General features: G+C 42.5%; 2 protein-coding genes across 11 annotated transcripts in view; one reads left to right on the forward strand and one right to left on the reverse strand.

Annotated features, from left to right (window-relative positions):
• CCDC150 (coiled-coil domain containing 150) overlaps positions 1–5,197 on the forward strand; it is a 32,091-nt gene extending 26,894 nt beyond the window's left edge. For 8 of the 9 annotated variants that reach the window (XM_084816582.1, XM_084816538.1, XM_084816549.1 and 5 more), the window contains 5 exons: positions 316–384; positions 474–635; positions 982–1,068; positions 1,852–1,971; positions 3,650–5,197. In XM_084816582.1, the coding sequence (XP_084672708.1) occupies positions 316–384; positions 474–635; positions 982–1,068; positions 1,852–1,971; positions 3,650–3,757 (546 nt within the window). In that variant the 3' untranslated portion in view covers positions 3,758–5,197. The remainder of the gene's footprint in view (positions 1–315; positions 385–473; positions 636–981; positions 1,069–1,851; positions 1,972–3,649) is intronic. The other variant, XR_014785297.1, reaches the window with a different exon arrangement.
• GTF3C3 (general transcription factor IIIC subunit 3) overlaps positions 4,872–19,783 on the reverse strand; it is a 45,086-nt gene continuing 30,174 nt past the window's right edge. For both annotated transcript variants that reach the window (XM_084816706.1, XM_084816699.1), the window contains 9 exons: positions 18,467–18,638; positions 17,485–17,687; positions 15,606–15,707; positions 14,987–15,122; positions 14,171–14,408; positions 12,338–12,528; positions 10,765–10,889; positions 8,175–8,327; positions 4,872–6,560 (listed from right to left, as the gene is read on the reverse strand). In XM_084816706.1, the coding sequence (XP_084672832.1) occupies positions 6,438–6,560; positions 8,175–8,327; positions 10,765–10,889; positions 12,338–12,528; positions 14,171–14,408; positions 14,987–15,122; positions 15,606–15,707; positions 17,485–17,687; positions 18,467–18,638 (1,443 nt within the window). In that variant the 3' untranslated portion in view covers positions 4,872–6,437. The remainder of the gene's footprint in view (positions 6,561–8,174; positions 8,328–10,764; positions 10,890–12,337; positions 12,529–14,170; positions 14,409–14,986; positions 15,123–15,605; positions 15,708–17,484; positions 17,688–18,466; positions 18,639–19,783) is intronic.

Below are 19,783 nucleotides of genomic sequence, written 5' to 3' on the forward strand. Positions count from 1 at the left end.
CCTTTTTCCCACCCCATACCCTGTGCCACACTTTTGTATCTAAGTGGCATATAATGTGGCAAGGCAGGAAGAGAGTCACAGAGCAATATTTTGTCTTGCGGGGCTTTGCTATAGGCTTCCTCTCCTTACCTTTTGTGGCACAATCTGGGGAATTCAACTGTTTGCCTGCCTGCTTCCCTCTGGTACAGCCTTAGATGAAGGACTTGGTTTGGGAAATCTAAAAAGAGGAGAGAGTAGGTGCTGAAGTGAATATGTGACACAGAAGAGCAGTTTCTCTGAATGCTTTCATATCGGTTTTGTGAAATATATTTTCAGGAGATTGAATCAGAGTTGAGGCAAATGGAAGAGCTGAAGGAACAGTACCAAAAGAAAAACTATGAGCAGGTAGAATACCTTTCTGTGGTATGCTAGGAGTTAAGAGTAGATTAAAACGTATGCATGCCGTCACAGGATCTGATTCTTTTCATGTCTAGTCCCTTAGCATCAAAGAATTTGTCACTGAATTAACAAGCCTGCAAAGTGAGATGCAGCAACTGGCCAAAAATCAACAAGTCATGGCAACAGAAAACAGAAATCTGGACAGCCAGCTGGAAGGAGAGCGGAAACGACGGAAACAGCTTGAAGAAGAGTGCCAGGTAACGGATCCTCAGTCCCAACGAGCTGAAGGTTTATAGCTGCTGACCATCTTGCATTTTATCTATGACGGTAACTGTTCAGGTCTCCATCAAAAATCCTATTTCCTTGCCCTCTTGCTTGGTACAATGTAGGAAGCCATAACAAAGAGATCCAAAGAAGTGAATTATATTTATCAAATCAGGCACGAGGCAATTTCTATTATTCCTAGTCTAGATTCTTAATTGATGTCCCACCCAGAGAGCTTTGACTCTTGGGTGGTATAGAAATGGAATGCATGAATGATGTGGAGGCTGTTTGTAGAAGAATAACAAGTTTATTCTGATGTACACTTTTCTGTACATTTAGGCTCTACAAGACACAATCAGGCACTTGAAGAAATGCAAAGAGGATACTGAACAGAAACTGAAAGATGCTGGTAAAGAGTCAGAACAGGTTGGTACAAAAGCAGAGGAGAAAGCAGCTTGGGGCAGAGTTGTTTATTATGTGGCTTTAAGTTTGGCAAGGCTTTACTCCTTATGGATATGATGAAAACTGGCATGACCTGTTTAATTCATTGTCTTCTTGCTTGCCAGACACTTCCAAAGTAAACCAATAATTAATGTCTATATACTACTACATTGAATTTACCCAGCATAACGTTGACATTATAAAGTAGCAGTTATTAAGGTGTGTGTCTTTTGCCAGTTTAATATTTCATGTCCGAATACATACGTTCTAATTTTACAAGTAGATATATGTCTGCCCTTGCTTCTCCCCCCCCCCCTTTTTTATAAATAAACATGATATTTTTGATGATTAAATGCAGACTGAGCTGGGGGAGGTAGCAGATACAAGTAGAGGGACCCTGAAATGACTAAGAATTTGTAGAATAATCCTGTTATTTGAGTAAGATGTGTGTCTGATCCTCGACTCACAGTGTAATACAGTTAGATTCAGAAAGTGGCTACAGCAAGGACATGGTATTTATTTTGGCAGTGTGCAAAATTGACAACACGAGTCAACCCATTTTATTACAACATGATAACCAAAATAATTGGAAGCCCCTTCCCACATCTGCTGACCAGGAGAGCCATGCTGGCTTTGTTCTCCCTTCAGTACCCCTTTCTTTAAAATCTACTACCTGGAGCTTGAAGATGAAATTTGACTGACCCTGCCTGCGTTCACATGCAACCAGTAAACAGTACTTTGATTCTGATCTCTCCTTCCGTACCTCAGATAACTGCTAACCTGGAGGAAGCTCACCACTGGTTCAAGTCAAAGTTTGATAGTCTGCAGCGTGAGCTGGCAAAAAACAGACAACAGAAGAATCCTGCTGAATGTAACTATGAGGAAGAGGTGAGTAAAGGAATATCTTCCACAAACAAAATAGTTGTCATGGCACAGGGGCACTAGTGGGCTGGTCCCTTGTGTATGCTGCTGTTGAGAGCATGACTAGTCCAAAGGGAGTATAGTAGAGATACTGAGCTGGTTTGCATGTAACGTGAAGCCACTGGGGGTGAATTTCCCTGCGGGGCTTCTCGTTGCAGCGCCAGCTGCCATTTTGAGCATTCAAGCTGTGGCAGCGGTGTGCCACAGCAGGTTGTTACATGTGAACCTGAGGGTGGATTGTTGGGGTGGTTAAGCCATCCGCAACCCTAAAACAGGCCATGGGTTCTGGGTAGCTTGTTAACCACTCCAGCAACCCACCCTCACTGGCTTCGCATGTAACAACAAGCTGTGGTGCTTCCCTGCTGCAGCTTGAATTTTTAAAATGCAAAAGGGCAAGCTTCATGGGGAAATTCACCCACATGCAAAACAGGTCTCTGTGAGTACCTGTAAAATGTAGTGCTATTGCTATGAAGCTGGTTGCTTGCAAAAAACGGTGTTTAGGGTTTGGGGTCATTTTTAAGGCCGACTGAAGAATTCACAAAAGGTAGATTTGCTCTCTTTTCACTGACGGCGGACTGAAAGGGCTCCTGAGGGGAAGCAATCCAACAAGTGCAGCTTTCCCAGGATGGAAATTGCATTGTGCCCTGCTTTTCATACACCTTCTAAGGGCACACAGTCCATGAGGAAAACAGTTGACACCTTAATTGGAAGAATAATCCTTAACAAGCTCTACACCCCTTCTTCTTCATTTATCAACTGCTAACAGTTGTTCATTACTCAAAGCCTGCCTCCCTTCCTCCTCCACAGTTGGTTAATTTGAAGAAGAGACTTGGGTCCCGGGCAGTTCCTCATTCTAATATCATCCCTGTCGTGAATTTATGGGCTTGCCTAAAGTCACCTACTTTCTCAGCCTTGTATCTGCTATATGTCAATAATAAAGCTGACTCACCTTCTGGGGTAGTGGTTGTAAGGATTACTCAGACAATGTATGTGATGTGAAGGGGGAGGACAGAAATGAGCTTCCTTTATTTCTTGGATTGTACACAACTTCTTCAACGTTGGTGGTTTGTATTAGTTTTAACCCTTCATGCCCACCCCTTAACAAACAAGAGAAGAATATTGAAGGCACTGGGTTGTATTTTCACATAAGTGAAGTTTCACCCCATGGACTACAGCCCCCCCCCCCCCCATATGTTGCATCTGAAGACTGGGGAATCGTCAAAAATGGCATGAGACGTCGCATAGAGAGTTGCCACTGGAGGGGAGAGGCAAGAAATTGCAGACCAGGTCCTTGTACGAGCTGAAGTGGCTCCCACCTTACTAAAATCAAACAAAACTCAGTTGTACCTCAGGAATTAAGGTAGATGCGTTATGAAGAGATGGCTTCTTGAATAAAATTGGGGTGGCCTCATATTAGCATTTTTGCAAGACTGTTCTATGACTTCTGTCTATATGACATTAGCTAACATCCACTTACCAGATTTGTAGATCACTGAAGTTTGTGAGTGGTTACGGATCTGGCAGATAAGATGTAGATTTGGCCAGATCAAAATAATAGCCTGAACAGCTCACTATACATTCATATTTTCTGATGTATCTTCTCGGAGAACTCGCAGCTCTGACCAAACATCCTATCTGTCAACAGGAAAGGCCAGTGAAGCAGCCTAGCCAGGTATGCCTGAAGCGCTGGGAGACCAAGAACCATCTGAAGTTCATCTCCAGAAAATATCTGAATGAGCTAAATAAGCGATGAGCTGCTTGCACAGGAGCGTCCAGGCCGGGATTCATGACCCTGCACCTGTGACCACCACTTCTCAGGCCAAGATCGCCACCATGTGCTGCCAGTGGTATTGACACCGAGGAGGGGCCAAAGGGTGGGCCTCTTCAAAGTGTGAGAACGCAAAGGCTTACTGATGTTAGTAGAGAAGATCCTGTGTGACCTAGGTGTGCTCTATATTAATAAAGGAAAGTCCTTTAAATATAAATATGCACACACAAATTGACTGGGCAACCTCTAAATCTTTATTAAGTACCAGGCTCAACTAACTCTTAAAATGCCTCCAAGGAACTTTTCAACTTTTATTAAACAGTAATTTATATGTGCCCCAGTGCTAAATGCAATTTTATGAGCAGGAATCTTTAAGACCCCTGTGACTATATATCTTCAAATAGGATGGAGCTTACACAGGCGGGGGCAAGGTGCAGAGATACAGCACTGTGCCAATCCCACCATCTGGTTTGTGCTGTACTGGGTACAATGACCAAAGAAAGGCTTTCTTTGCAATGCACGGAGGGTAAGAGCCTTTGGGACTTTTAGAAATGGCAACATTGAAACCTTTAAAGGGATCATCTTGTAGATAATAAGGGAATGCAATCTAGTCCTTGTTTCCAAACGTTCCCTCTTCCAACACTGGTTACTTTGCATAGGGGGCTGGTGTATCCAAGACTCTTGTGGTGATGCATAGTTTGGGCAAGGACATCTCCCATTATAAAATTGCAGTGATAGATGGTAAAGTACCTGCTGAAAAGGTTTCTTTCTTTGCAACTACCACAAGGATAGTAGCCAGACCCTATATTGATGAATCAATCATCTTTAACCTGAGTTGCTGTATTGCAGTCTTTGCCCAGCTGGGGCCTCCCAGATGTGCATTCATCATCCCCAAACCAGCACAGTCATTGGCTGGGGGGGTGATGGGAGTGGTAGTCAAACACATCTGGAGAGCACCAGCTTGGGGAAGACTGGTCTGTAGCCTTCTCGTTGGTGCCTCCTCCCTTCTTCTCCCAGATCATTATTTATGTGGGTGCCTAACTGTTAATTATCAGGTAAGAATACAATAGAAACAATCAAAGCCAGAAAGCAAGCCATTATATCATTGGTGATTTTTATTTTCATATATATCAAACAATAATAAAAATTGAATACTCAATTATAGGATCGTTTAAATTGGTAGGGTAGCTGATAAATTTACAGAGCTAGATAACTTTGCTTGAGCTTCCAAAAGAAAGTCTTAAAGGAGTGATCCAAGAGTATCAAAAGACATAGCCTGACCTGCTGCATTTCACCATAAATCATGGGTGAGATAATGTGCTGCACTTCTGATCTCCATTCTAGACTACTGCAGTGTGCTGTGTAGATGTAATGTATATGTGTGTGTATTTAATTAAGAACTAAAATATACTTTTACTTTTCTACAACTGTTGTTTGTGTCTTTCAGTTACTGTTTCACAAATCTGAGCCTAATTATTCTCCTGCTTAACCCATAATGCCTGAAGACATGATGGGTTCAGCTGTAGCCTGACTTACTTGTTGAATATAAAGTGACACAAATGAGAAATAACCTATAACGCTAAACTCTTTTTTAGAACATTCCTTGAAGTAGGTTTCATGCAATCAAATTACTTCTTTCACAAGATATGAGCAATGTATGCGAAGGAACTTGTGACAAGAAAGGTCAAGGCTGTAATCCAATACATGCTAGGCTTCTAAACTCAGTGAAATTTAGTTAAATGTGCACAGGAGTAGCTGTAGATGTTCCTGCTATGTATTTTCCCTCTAGAAGGAAATTTTGGAGGGCTAGGCCCAAAGGAGTGCTATACTTGGTGGTGCATTTGCTTTCTGCTGGCCATCAAGAGTACATGGGTAGAATCTGACCAAGAAACGTTCTGTCATCCCCCTCCAACTCTAGGTTTCAGAAAAGCAGGAAAGTGTTTATTGCTGGCATGTTACCATGGCCAAAACAGATGAACTGCACATTAATCATCCACCATCCAGTAACAGCAGGACACCATTTTCCCCCCTTTATAAATTAGACAAACACACACGTAAGAACACACAGAAAGTGTATCAATAGTTCACTGGGCTTCCAACTGATGATCTGCTTCAGAAGCAGGAGTTGTGTATATTCAGCACTCCTATAAGCAACCATCTGCTCTAATACCACTTGAAGGTACAAAAACCAAATTTGGCCCTCAGTGCTGGATTCTTTTAAGCTCACCCACTACAGCTTTCACAATTTTCTGAGTAAATTTCAAAGCTACTGTATGCTAGACTAGCTTCGAGTGGTCCTGGCACCTATTACGTGTGACTTTATTTAGTTCAGATTTGTATAGCTTAAAAAATACTACAGGCTACAAACCACCTGACTCATATCAGAGCTGCTCAATTCATAGCAGGAATGTTCTTAATTAAAGCCTATCTTCTCCACTGCTTCACATTTAACCATTGAGGAGAAACATCTGAGCACTTATGATAGACATCATAGGTTGCCATATGTCACAAATCCTCAGCGTTGACATTTCCTTCATGATTCTCTCACAGGTGTATGTACCACTGAAAGACAGAGGTAGCTGGACCTTACCAGCCTACTCTCCCTTTGAAAGCAAGGAAAGCAATCTCTCTTCTTAGGCAGCTGTCCTCTGTGCTGGCTTTCTCATCACACAGTTCCATGCGTATACAACAGTTTCCGAGCCATTCTAGTATTTCCACTGCTGTGATAGATGAGTGACAAATTGAAGGCAATATCCCTTCGCAAGTCTGTCTGGTCGGCTTCTATTCCCTGATTTGGGGGAGAAAAACAATTAACTTGCAACAGCAATTCCCGGGGTAAAGTAACATGTTGTGCACAACAAACAATCTAGCCAACAGTTTTATACCTGACATTCTTGCTTGTAAAAAATAGGCTGCGTCTTCTTTCAAAATGCAAACTTTGGCAGGCAGCTTTTTTTTTTAAACAAATTTTAGAATTGTGCACAGTGGAACCTGACATGCTCACTATATCTTCTCACTGGATTTTCAGAGCCTATTTCCTCCAAAATGGACTCCTGAAGTCATAATTAGAGGCGATGCCTTTTTTTAGATAGGAAAATTACAAAAAAGTCTATCCTGCTTCATTTAGAACCTAGTGAACAGCAGGCAGGCACGCCCGAGGATGGCTATAATACAAAGACTTATGCATAAATATGGCCTCAGGAATAATTTTCTTAAAAGCCCAGTGGCAAACTAAGTCTTATAATATTGTGTGGTGGAGAGCAGGGCAGCAGAGAGGATGAAATAAATTCTGAAGAGGCAAGCTTCATGTACAAGCTGTTGGGAAAATAACAGCCTGAAATGACAGGGAAGCCAGTTTACACGGGCAACTTCTTCCCATCCTTCTCACCCTGTAGCACTATGGGAGGGCCAGTTCAGGTGTGAAGAATGGTCTGTTCATGTCAAATAATGTAACATGCAAACTGCAAGTTCAGCAGCAGCAGATTCTGTGATCTCCAAAAGTCAGCTCCCAAATCATGCTCTCAAGGGCAGATTTCCTTCAAGTGAAGGAAGCAGTGAGAGAAATGTCTGGCCTCTCCACACAAAAAGTCTATGCAACTCCAGCAACAGTCAGAACAATATGAAGTTCTATTAGGCAGATTTGCACTGGAGACAGACTGAAGATGGAAGCAGCTGGATTATAATGTACAGGCACAGTCCAGCTGTTCCTAACAACAGCTGCTGCAGTTGCTGAACTTTCAGTTTGCATGTTACATGATTTGACATAAAGAGGCCATTCCTCATATCTGAACTGGTGCTTTGCCTCACCATGATTTTCTATAAAATGTATTCTGTTCATTTATTTCAGGAAATGTATTTACTGCTTCCCATTTAAAAATCCCAAAGCAGTTTACAAGATAAAACATACAACATTCTTGCAACTGGTCCTGACTGTGAAGTAAGTTTGGAGCACAACTTATGGGTGCCAAATCTTGAACATGTCTTCTTCAAAACTGCCCCCCTGGGCTCTAACCTCACGGGCTCTTGTGGGTTGGGTTAGGGGGAACTGGCATTAAGAATGTCTATTGTATGCAGACTTCCTAAATGGATTATCTATTTATGTTTTTTACATTGGTATCCTGTTTTTCAGCAGCCACCAACTCGAAAATACACTTTAAATCTTTCATTAATTTAAAACTTCTAGAGTGGTGCTGCTTTGGACTACCATTCTAGAGTGTTACTATACAATATGCATATTCTGTGAATTATTTCCTGGGTGCATGGCATGGGAAAGGGGGATAACATGCATGTGCGGGTGTTAAACATCAATTGGGGGTTCTCGGACCTTGCAAGTGTGGTTAAAGTGTCTGTGTTTTAACTATAACAGAATACTGTTGACAGTTGTGAGCTTTCCATACAATACCTCTAGGACCAGCGGGGGAAGTTCTAGTGCCTTTTGGTAGTAGTGTATGGCTAGATGTACCAATCCCAGCTGATGAAGGCCACGACCCAAGTTGTAGAAAGATTCTTGACAAGAACCACGGAGACTCAGGTACCGCTGGAGGAATGAGAAGCCCTGTGTACAAAGTGGGGAAAGGAGCTCTTATATCAAAACCAGAAATTACAAGTAACTGAAAAAAAGCCAAAGGTGATACTCTACATCAAAAGTAGAGCCACCTTTACCCCATGAAATCCAGTGAGATCTCTTAAATCAGCTTTGAAAAGTTTAGGGCACAATCATGTGCATATTTAGACAGACAAAAGTCCTACAACTCCCAGGATTTCTCAGCCAGCAACTGAAAAAAAGCATGACTGGCCGGGGAATGCTGGGAGTTGCCAGGATCTTTTCCTGTCTCAAGATGCACAGGACTGTGCCTTTAAATAAGGGCAACAAGAGAATGAAGAGTTGAATTAAAAATTGGCATTTTTTAGTTCAGTGGTTTGACTATGGAACCATGTTTTTAAGTTAAAAGACTATCACAAAGAAGAGAAACTGGTTCTCAAGATGCAAAACAGAATTTATTGTAAGAAGCCCAAAGCGTTTTGGCCTTTTTTCTTATTTAGGCTTTCTTCAGGGGTTCTGCAGAATTTTTTCAGCAAAAGAGTGTCTCCTGTGTCAATTTACTGGTGACACAGTACCAGGTCCTAATTTTTCAAAATTAGGACCGGGTCAGATGCTGAGACTCGGTGGGTGGCAACTGGGCGAAGAGATGCAGGGGCTCAGAGAAGAAGAAATGATCAAGGGCCTATCTATGAAGACAGAAATCAAGCCTGTCTGAGGCTACCTACCCACAGTACGCATTACATGGTACTTTGATCGTTTTGCTTCCTTATTCTATCCTTTTGACAGAACTACACTACTGCAGCTTCAATAGGTCATCTTTCCCTCTCCCTCCATAATCTTTATTTGCACCTGCAGTCCCAATTTATTCAGGAAAGTAAAGCAAAAGAACAGGACAGGGAGTCGTTTCCTATTTCTTCGGACAGAAGAGAATATGATTAATGTCAGTCGGGCCATTTTAAACAATCCAAATGATTGCCAGATGAAGCTGAGCTGACAGCACTCGAGTGTCCCCTCTTTCTTTTCACGTACCATTTTTCTCGGTAAATCTCAGCATTCCACTGTAACAAAAGGAGGCTAATAGGGCCGAACTGTCTCATCCCCCCACCACCCCAGTGCTGTGAATAGTGCTCATTCTTCTAGAACAGTAAAAGAAGCACACCCAAAATGGAATCCATGACTGCAATTTCAGCTGGCTGGTTATGTCCAAATGTAACAATGAATGAAAGAAACAGAACTGGCTTAAGCTAGAGCAATCATGAGAAAGGGAAAAAGACATTACTGTGCCAAGGATACAAGCAGCAGAATAGGCTTACCAGAAATATTAGAGTTCTTTGCTCCTACCAGCAAATTCATTTTTCTTTGAGCTTTAGTGGCCAGGGTTAAGGCTGTACAGGCTAGCTGGAGTTCAATATTTATTCTATTGGTTTTATGAATGATAAAGTGCTTTGCTGAAGCTGGATTGTACTCTAATGTTTTAAAGGTAGATCTAAATTAGATTTTAGACTTTAGCCATAAGCTAGAAAACTAAATGAACAGTGAGAAAATTCTGCTGGGTTGCTGTTGCCATATCCGAGAGAGGTGGATATCAAGCCTAAGCATGTTTACTTAGAAGTAAGCCCCACTAAGTTCAATGAGGCTTATTCCCCAAGGAAGCGAGGACAGAAGTGCCTTCATCTTATGGCATTTAGGGTCTATAAAGTTCTCCCATACATACATCAAAAGGAACGAAAAAGCTCCTTTCACTTTAACTGAAAGAAAGTCAGGATAAAATCTATTATGAAGATAAGAAAAAGAAGTAGTCTGTGTCAGTTTATTAATAGCACTTCCAATAATATAATTTCCATATTAACTAGAGAACTATGATTGCTAAAGCCTATTTGCTATAACCCAGAAGAAAATAGATCAATGGTTGCTTCTAATAGAAAAAAAGACACACGTATGTTTGTTTGCTGGTTGAATAACGGTTTAGCCCACTTACATTGTAATTTTATTCTTAATATTGTTCGGGGGATTTTCATAACATTATGTATACCGCCCAGGAATCCCTTGAGGATGAAGCATGATTTATTAATTTTAAAAATAAATAGTCGTGGGCTATTTGCCCACTGTGTGACTGAGTGCATTATGCAATCTAAAGTACTCACCCTCACATTTTCCACAGTAAGCCAGTACTTTAACACAGAGAATACCCATCCTAAGATAGTCCCCCACCCCATACACTAATATAATAAATATACATACAAGGTATGTATTTTAAATTATCATTAAAGCCATAACAACATCATCTCCAATGACTTCACAGCACACAATATAATTCTTCATGAGATATCCCTGGGGAGAACCACAGAGAGGCCTACCCTATAACTCAAAAAGCACACATTCTAAACGCTGGATGCACATTATGTGAGAGCGTGTGTGTGTGTGTGTGTGTGTGTGAGAGACAACTCACCTGGACTATAAGGGCGTGCCTTTTTAACACATATTTCTGCGATGCCATGTGGATGAAAGTCAAGCCTATGCAGAGGCTGTAGAGGGGTTCATCTGGGTTAGTACGAAAAGCTTGAACATATTGCCCTAGAAGGAAACAAATCATGGCTTTGGAATTTTATTAAAATTTTATTTTTTTTTACTGAAAAAGCTTTCAAACATACTTGGAACAAGAAACAATAATAAAGACAGTAGGCAGGATCCAGACTTGGACCCGGTTTGCATGTTAACAACCAACCATGGGTTAATTAGTCATGGGTTGTCGGGGCCATGCAGGTGTCAGCACACTGCCCCCTGCCTGCTTGCTGCTTCCCACTTCTGCTTTGCCTCCATTATCAAAAACAACCCAGGAACACCCCCTTGATGAGGGGGAAACAACCCTGAGTTTTAACCCAACAGCAAACCATGGTTCATGGGTTATTTTCTAAAGTGGAAGCAGTGAACAGGAGGAAGGCAGCAAGTTCACTCACTCACTTACACACATACAGCCCAAGGGTTGTCATTATATGCAAACCGGGTTTTAGGTATACTTTGAGTAAACCCATTGAAAATCAATGGGGGTTAAGTTAGTCATGAGTAAATCTAAGTATGACCAAGTTTGGATCCAATCCAGTGACTTCTTACATCGTCGATCACAGTATTCTCTGTGATAGCTGCTGTCATTCTGTATGCACAACTTTGTATTCTGAAAAATCAGAACATCCTCCTTTCTCTTTTTGATCATCAATTGTTGTGTGGTGGCTTTCCCACTGTTAACAAACTTCCTGTAGCTCCTACCACCAAGGAGCATTACATCAACGAACTGCTTTACTTTGTTTCCTTAATCTAAAACACAAAAGCCAATTCACCACCACCACCTGCTGGGGATGTTCAGAAGATCATGGGAGTAAAAGAAGCAATCATGGCTCCTTCCCCTGCCCCCCATGTGACTGCAATTTGCATGGGTCGCAGCGGGGGTGACGTCATACCCACCCTACAACCCCTACTGCATATTGTAGGGTGAGTACGAAGCCATCCCCACTGCGCCATGCATGGGGTTTGGACGACATGGCAACCCATGCTGCAGCACGGGTAATTATGCGCAGCACACACAGCGGTGGGGGGGAGAAGCCACGATGGCTTCTTTTACCCCCGTGATCATCCAAACCTGGAATCTGTCTTCCTAACCATGTCCAGAGAAGTAGCTGTGTTAATCTACTGAAACGAAAGCAAAGAGCCTTGTGGCACCTTAACAGACAAACATGTTTACTATGGCATACACTTTTGTGGTGTAGAGTCCACTTCATCAGAGGTCTGCCTAATAGGCAGTCTGTTCTGATAATGCTTATCCCCTCTCAGTGGTTAAGAGCTTTACAAGCGCATCAGCAGGCACACAGCCTTTTGAAGAGCTTCCAGTGTCCTACATTAGCATCATTATCTATTGACATATACACACTAAAGAGCGGAAAACATGCAGTACAATCAGAGAAACTCCACACAGCACATTTTCAGAGGTTGCACTTGTGATGTTGAGTGAATGGTAGTCATGATCTTACCGAGAGCATGCTTGAAACTGCCAGACACAAAGGCATTGTGGCCATTTAAGACACAGAGTGCACGATTGTCAGGGTTCTTCAGCATTAAACGAAGGCAGAAACGATGGTGCCGGACATCTTGCGAATGCATGGTAATTTGGTTGAAGATATTCCAAAGCTGGGGCTTGTTGACATGTTCCATGACCATTATCCTATGGAAGAGGCGAGCACTCATCAGTGCAGTGAACAAAGGGATCATTGAAGACAACGGCCTGGTTCAGACATATACCAGACAGTTGGGTGATGCAGTGGGTGCGGTGGAGGAACAGGGTGTGAGCCCGCCCCATCCACCATGCGCCTGAAGTAACCTGTAGTGCAGGTGCTCCACAGGGAGGTTCAACTTACAGGAGTCTTGTCCATCAAAGAGGGGAGCTGGAAATCACTCATCATCACATGTTCTTTATGGGAGAGGAGGAGGAGAGTCTTGTGCCCAGTCCTCCAACACGCAAATCACATTACTAGCCCAGTAAGCCCTTGAACTAGACTAAGATTATGTGTTCCCCACACAAACATGGAATCTAGTCATTCTAAGACTGTGTCCACATCACTGCCTCTCGTTGCCTTGACCTAATCCTGGTTTGTAAACAGAGTTCTGCAGAGCAATCCTTTATATGTACATTCAGAAGCAAGCCCCATCCTGTACTCCTAAGTACAGGACTGCAGCCTAAACCATCGTTTATTGGTTTGGATGCAGTGGGACACTGTGGTTAATAAACCATGATAGAAGCACTGAAAATGGGCATGCGAGGGGAAGGGAGGGACAAGGATAACATACCAAGGTTTATTAGACCAAGGTTGTTATGTCTCAAATGAGCCTGTTTGTTTCTGGGTTGTCCTTTACCCAAAATAATGCAGAATTTCAAAAACAGTGCCTGCCCCTCTGAGGCTCTGCAGCACCATCTCACAGCTGGCTGCCTTCTGATCTGCCCAACTGTTCTTCAGTCTCCCACGGCCTCTTCCAGTGCAGCCCTCGCAACAAACAAACAAACCTTGAACCTTAGAGAAAAAAATGGTGCAGAACAAAAATAGGCAGTTTCATCTAAGTGCAAAATTTGCATTTCCTTGACAAATTATTTTATTGGCCCAGAGTAGGCAGAGCTCTGACTCAAGCCAACTGTGTTTGAATTTTGTGATGACAACCTGATGATTTGTGCAGGGGGGTGGGGAACCATGAAGAGGTATATTTTTTAAAAGGCAGTGTAAAGTCACCAAGAGCACAAGCTGTGAGACAGGAAGTCCCAAGCTGAAATCTCGCCTCAATTATGAAGCAAGTAGGTGGCCTTTAGCAAACAATTATTCTGCCACCTCAACACACATACCCAGCTGCAACAAGGATAATAAGAATACCGGCCAGACAGATGGGGCTGTTGCATGGACCTGTAGTTGGTTTGAGCACCCCCAAAGAACTGCATAAATGCTTACTGTGTTGCACATGAAATTGCCAGAAAAGACAACTTTGATATGGGAAACACTTGTAACAAAAATGTCACCAGTTAAGCTGCCTTCTGCCTCTTTGCAAATTATATTTAAAGTCTGCACATTGTTATTGTTGTTTTTAATGTAAATGCTTTACAATAACAGCCTATCCACGTGTCATATATCTCCGTACTCCAAAAGGGGGTGGGGTGGGGGGGAAGAAATAGCTTGTGAGACAAACAAAAGTTGATTCAAATACATGTCAGCAGACCTGAGCAGCAGCATCCTTTTAATCTACAACTGATCAATAGCGAGGGTCTTGCAACCAGTTTGCTTTGATCAGCCTTCAACTCAATGTAGCGTTTCTGGACGGCTCACCTGATGTAATTGTAAGCTTTCCTAAAATTCTTGTCCAGAATTGCAGCGGAGAGACCAAAGTACTCCAGTTCTTTGCGCTTCTGCCTGTCATCATAGAACGAATAGTATTCCAGTGAGGAGTCCACGAGGAGTTCTGCTTCCTTGTATCGCGAAAGGTCGCACAAAGCATAGATTGCCTTCAGCAGGAGGTTCCACCAGTCATCTTTTGTCAGCACACTTGTAAGCACCACAAATATTGCTAGAATGGAACCATAAGCCAATTATTTATTTATTTATTACATTTATAGCCCACCTTTTATTGTGCCAGTTCTCAAGACAGAACAATTCTCAACAAAAATAAAACCAAAGCACAATTAAGAACCATAAATAAAACCATGTGAAGGAGATACTGTTAGGGCGGGGGGAAGGAATGAACCCACAAAACCAAACAGGCATGATAAAAAGCATCATCAGTCAAAACAAATAGGCAGTTGTTTCCACAACTTGGGGGCCACTACCAAGAAAGCTCTCTTCAAAATGCCCGTTTTCTGTGCTGGACCTTAAAGAGCAGAAATATGACAAAGATGCAAAATTCATGTGACCTGCATGCCTTTGCAAAACAACCAAACAAAAGAGAGCCATAATATTGTACACAGATTCATAATATTACGTGGTGAAATAATCCAATCTTGTACATTAGAAGTCAGATCCCCTACTTACAGTCCTATACCACAAAGGAGGAAGCAGGCAAGAGAAGATTTTAAAACCCAGTTTTCAGGAAGAGACAAGCCAATTTCCCCCCCCCCGGAACGTGCACACCCTCCAACTACCCATTACCTTTTGCATCACAGTTTGTTGTTTCCTGGTCATCGTTGCCAGAGATCTTATCCCTTGACACTTTCATAAGATAGAGGTGCCTTTCTCCAGACTTAGAACTGGATATTAAACACACCTGAGCTCGGTTCATGGCAACCTGGAAGACAGTCACAAAAGGGTCCAATACTGTAGATTCTGAGCACATTTGAAGCTGGGAACACCATGCTACAGTTGATTCCATGGTCAGATACAACCAATCGTTTTTTCAATTTTTGACAGAATTCCAAACTCAGCACAGGTGAGTGATCCAGATAAAAACTGCCAGTATTTCTGCTGATGGTGAATAAAGTTTGGATATAATAAATAAAACTTGGCTAACCAAATCAGATGGCACTGTCAAAATTGACTGGTATCCATGGGGTTCCATTGCCTGAGACCTCCCATAGGTCAAAGTATCAGTAGCTCAACACAGCCAAGGTGTTCATGTCTATAAGGAGGCAGTTATCAAACAGCATATATGCTTTTTAAATTTATAGTCATTTTCCACTTGTCATTTAATCAGCATGCACTAGATACTGCACATTTATGAGCCTCGAACAAGGGGTGCTATGTGATAGAGGAGGTGCAAGAATTAGCTTACCTTTAAGAGCATGGCTAACATGGTGAGCAGAGAATCTACGTAGCCGTACATGTTGCCTTGAGAGTACAACAGTGTCGAACGATGAAGCAGCAATTTCAATTCCTGAATGTTGAAGGGGGAAAGCTGGATCACACAAAGTCATCTCTTGCATTTAGTGGTACTTCACAAACATTAATAGAACTGGTGAACAAATCCTAGAAACAAGCCCACCATGATTTGGTGGGGCAGGAGAGATCCTTTGACCTAAAAACTTCTGACAGTAAATTGCATTTATTTATATTATCAGAAAACTGTTGAAAAGGAGTTCAGTCACTTCCAAATAATCCAAACACTTACAAAAAGAACAACATAAATAAAGCTCATACAATCTGATGACTATTAGGAAAACAGTATGAAATAGCTGCTACTCTGTCCTGCTCCTAATAGACAAGAGTTTTCACAACACAATCTCAGTGCTGATATAGGAAGTAGGAATTTGGAAAGCTACAGCATGAATGCCTGTCACTGGTCTCTTTCATATGTTCCTGGGTGCCTGACCGAACAAGTCTTGTTTGCCAGCAGGAAGATGTTGAAGTTCTGGGTGTGCAAGTTCCATGTGGATGCAAGAGGTCGTTAGATCAGTCAGCATCAGAGGTAGACCAGTGTCAATGGCAACTGTTTCCATGTGTAAAGTTGTTTGGATGCGCTAGGCTCACAAGTTCTTTCTCTGAGCCACCGGAAACCTCTCCAAAATAATAACTGAAATAAGAGGGTGCAGTGGCATGGTGAAAAATTACCCAGTCTGCCTAAGAAAGCCAGAGATTCACAGATTTAAAGTAGTTCCCTTGGGGCTTTCACATTCTCTGACCAGCTCTAAACAGGCAAGAAAAATGTGAAGTCTATTCACTGAGTAAAGCAAATGCAATGCCACAAAAAGCCAATACTCTAGAAGGCACATTCAAATAGAAAGAGGGAAAAAGGGAGAGAGAGTGCAGAGTGTCACAATCTCACCATGAACACTTTGCTTTGGGGTGGATGTTCAAACCCTTAAAATGGACATTCCATGGGAGACAGACCAGTATTAACAATTTCACAGGTTTTATTCATGAGAAAGTGGAAAACAAATATCAAACTATGTTTGTTGCTAAGTGCAGTATTACCTACCTTATGAATTTCTTTGTTGTCATTTTACTCTTTTGTTTTATTTTTATTTTTTACACAGAACTTTCAGAACAGGAGACGTCTTCTCCTAGACCAGTAGTGAGCAATTTGCAGCCCTAGGACTGGATGCAGCTATTGACCTAAGTTCAAAAACCCTCTGCAAGCTATCAGTTCAGACCAGCAATAGGAATCTGTTCCTCCTCCAGCAGCCTGCTGCGAAGTGAGGAAGAAGGGGAGGGGAAAGAGAGAGAAAAGGGGGTGGCAGAGAGAGAAAGAAAGAGAGAATAGGAGTGGGGGAGAGACAGAGAGAGAAAAGGGGTGGGGGAGAGAGAAAAGGGGGTGGCGGGGAGAGAAAGAGAGAATAGGAATGGGGGAGAGACAGAGAGAGAAAAGGAGTGGGGGAGAGAGAGAGGCGGGGAAGGGATGGCTCAACTGACTTTTGGCTCTGGGCCCACCTACCACAACCATGCCGCCTTCAACAAATTATCTCCGAGGGAATGTGGCTCTTTATAGAAAAAAGTTCCCCACCTGTCCTTGACTTGTTCCTACTCTAAGAACCCAATCCTGGTCACAGGCCCTTGAATTGACAAATCGCAAGTGCTCCTCTGCCCACAACGTTCTGCACTCCAGGAAACTCCTGCCCCTCAGTCTCCCCTTAGTGTTCTACCCTCCAAGCCATTCCTCCCTCACATCCAGTCAGACCCCAGAATACAACTCACACTAAAAGAGAAATGCTTACTTGCTGAGCAGCATTAGCATCCTGGGCCAGCGTATCTGGGTCATACATGGGCTCAAGTGCTTCCAAGGCTTTCTCAGGCCGGCTCAATTGCTGTTGAAGGGTGGAAAGTGAGATTCTGGCATCCAGGTGTAAAGGGGCAAGGTCGACGACTCTGGCATAGCTCTCTGCAGCACGCTCTATGTAGCCCAATGCTTTCAAGCACTCTAGAAAGAAAGGAAAACAAGGCGTGTCCACAGCTCTTACCTGTATTTTAAAATTTTGATGTATACATTATAGGAGCGTTGGAACCCCAGTCTGCTTGTATTTCTTTTATTGTTGCATTTTTCAATTGTGCTTTTAATCTTTTTCTTCTTATGACCGTTTTAACTAAGTTTCATTTTACTGTTAGTTACCTTGCGCACCATTTTTTTTAATGGAAAAGCAGAGTATAAATCAAATAAAATCAATACATCTTCCTCTGCAAGCAGACTCAGCTCCCCTTCTCCACCTAAGCAGTAGCTAACTGGCACCATCTTTCTTCTGATATGTGGACAGCCAGTACCAGTTCCTTGCTGGTCCAGCAATAAAAAACATGCCTGTTCAGAAGAGATGAACTGAGGCACACATGGTAAATGCCCTTAGTATAATGCCTGGTCAATAAGATCTGCTTCTGGGCTCCTTCTTGAGCAACTGCCATGAAGACTGGTTGGGCTGGTGTGCACAAGAGATAAGGTCTACACGGTGGTGGCCCCAGAACTATTGGAACTCCTGTCCAATTGACTTGTATCTTGCCCCTTCAGTACAGGTATTTAGGAGGGCTGTGAAGACGTTCCTCTTCACTGCTGCCTTTAACCGGGACCATAAATTGCCTGTCTAGTAAGCCCCATTGAGTTCAACGGGATGTACTTCCAGTTGTGTATATGACTGCAGCCTGAAATTATGAAATGCAACACATCCTACTGAGCCAGGAGAGGTTACCATTCATTTGAACAGAGCCGGTTACCTGCATGACGGAGCCAAACAACAGCTAAGTTGTATCTTTCAGAACACACCAGGGAACTCAGGAGAGGGAGTGCAGAATTGTATTCTCCAACGTCAAGGAATGCTTCGGCGACATCGAGGTACAAATCTCCCATATCCTCTGGGTTTTGCTCCACTAATGAGGTCAACAGAAGCTTGCCAAGCAACAAAAATCAAGCACAGTGAACTATACACACCAAAATTAAAACCCTTATCCTGAACATACACAAAACCAGTTAACAGAAATTCTTGTATATTTTAAAATAGGAACTCTGCATGTAGCAATTAATACATTTCTCCGAAAACTTTAAAGAAGATTAAAATAATAGATATACAAGAAAAATCATATCCCAATTGACACTGCAGTGGCCCACTCCCCTAATGCAAACCAACTAATTCCAAATCATTATCAAGAAAGGACCCCAACTTTAAGGTATTGTGAAATGTACAACATGAACATTATCCTTACTATTCCTCTGAAGCACAGATGCCCTGATCGATGGGGAGTTTGGAAGAAAGAGAGCTAGACATTCTTATTTGCTCTTTCCTACCTGAATTTTCAGGATTTGCTTCCGAGTATTATACTTTATTTTGCTAGTTTCACACACAATTTTTCTTGCGAAAAATACTAGGAAAGAAATATCAAAATGGGTTGTGGTGGGGTTACGTTATGTTGGACTGGATGTGCTGAATGGATTCCACCCCACTAAGAGATCCCATAGGTACAATTCTGGATTCCTGTTGGATCCTTCACACTTGATTGACCCTCCCCACTTTCAAAAAAAAGTCCAAGTGGATGAAAAATGTCAATGCAATATCTTCCAAATATATCCCCCACTGGCATTCTTTCCAAAGCACCCGTGTACAGAGAGTAGAAGAGGGAGGGATGCTGAAGGACAGGAACTGACCCCATTCCTATGGCCTAGATTTACATAGCGAGACTTTGAATACATCACATACGCATACAGTGCAATATTCAAGATGCTCAGTGTATCCTTTACCCATCTGCCACTCTAGGACAATCAGTGTGTGTATGATTTCTGCATGCACGTAAGCGCGCGTGCGTGTACTTGTTTGAGAGAGATGAGTGTGTATATTCAGGCCAAGCCCATTGCACGCTCATTGGCATGTGGCCTCTGAACATCCACCCTCTGTTGTGTGGGGTCCTTGGGGGCCAAAATGTTGCCCACCCCTGCTATGTATTGTTATTGCTCATGGCCAGGATCCCCCCTGTCCCCCAAAATTAGTTTCATAAGCCCAAGGGGGCTTCAGATCTCCTTTTCTTAAACAATGCCACATG

The sequence above is a fragment of the Heloderma suspectum genome, chromosome 1 (genome assembly GCF_057233095.1).
Source record: "Heloderma suspectum isolate Gila_16-S chromosome 1, 16-S_ref, whole genome shotgun sequence".
Lineage (NCBI taxonomy): Eukaryota > Metazoa > Chordata > Lepidosauria > Squamata > Helodermatidae > Heloderma > Heloderma suspectum.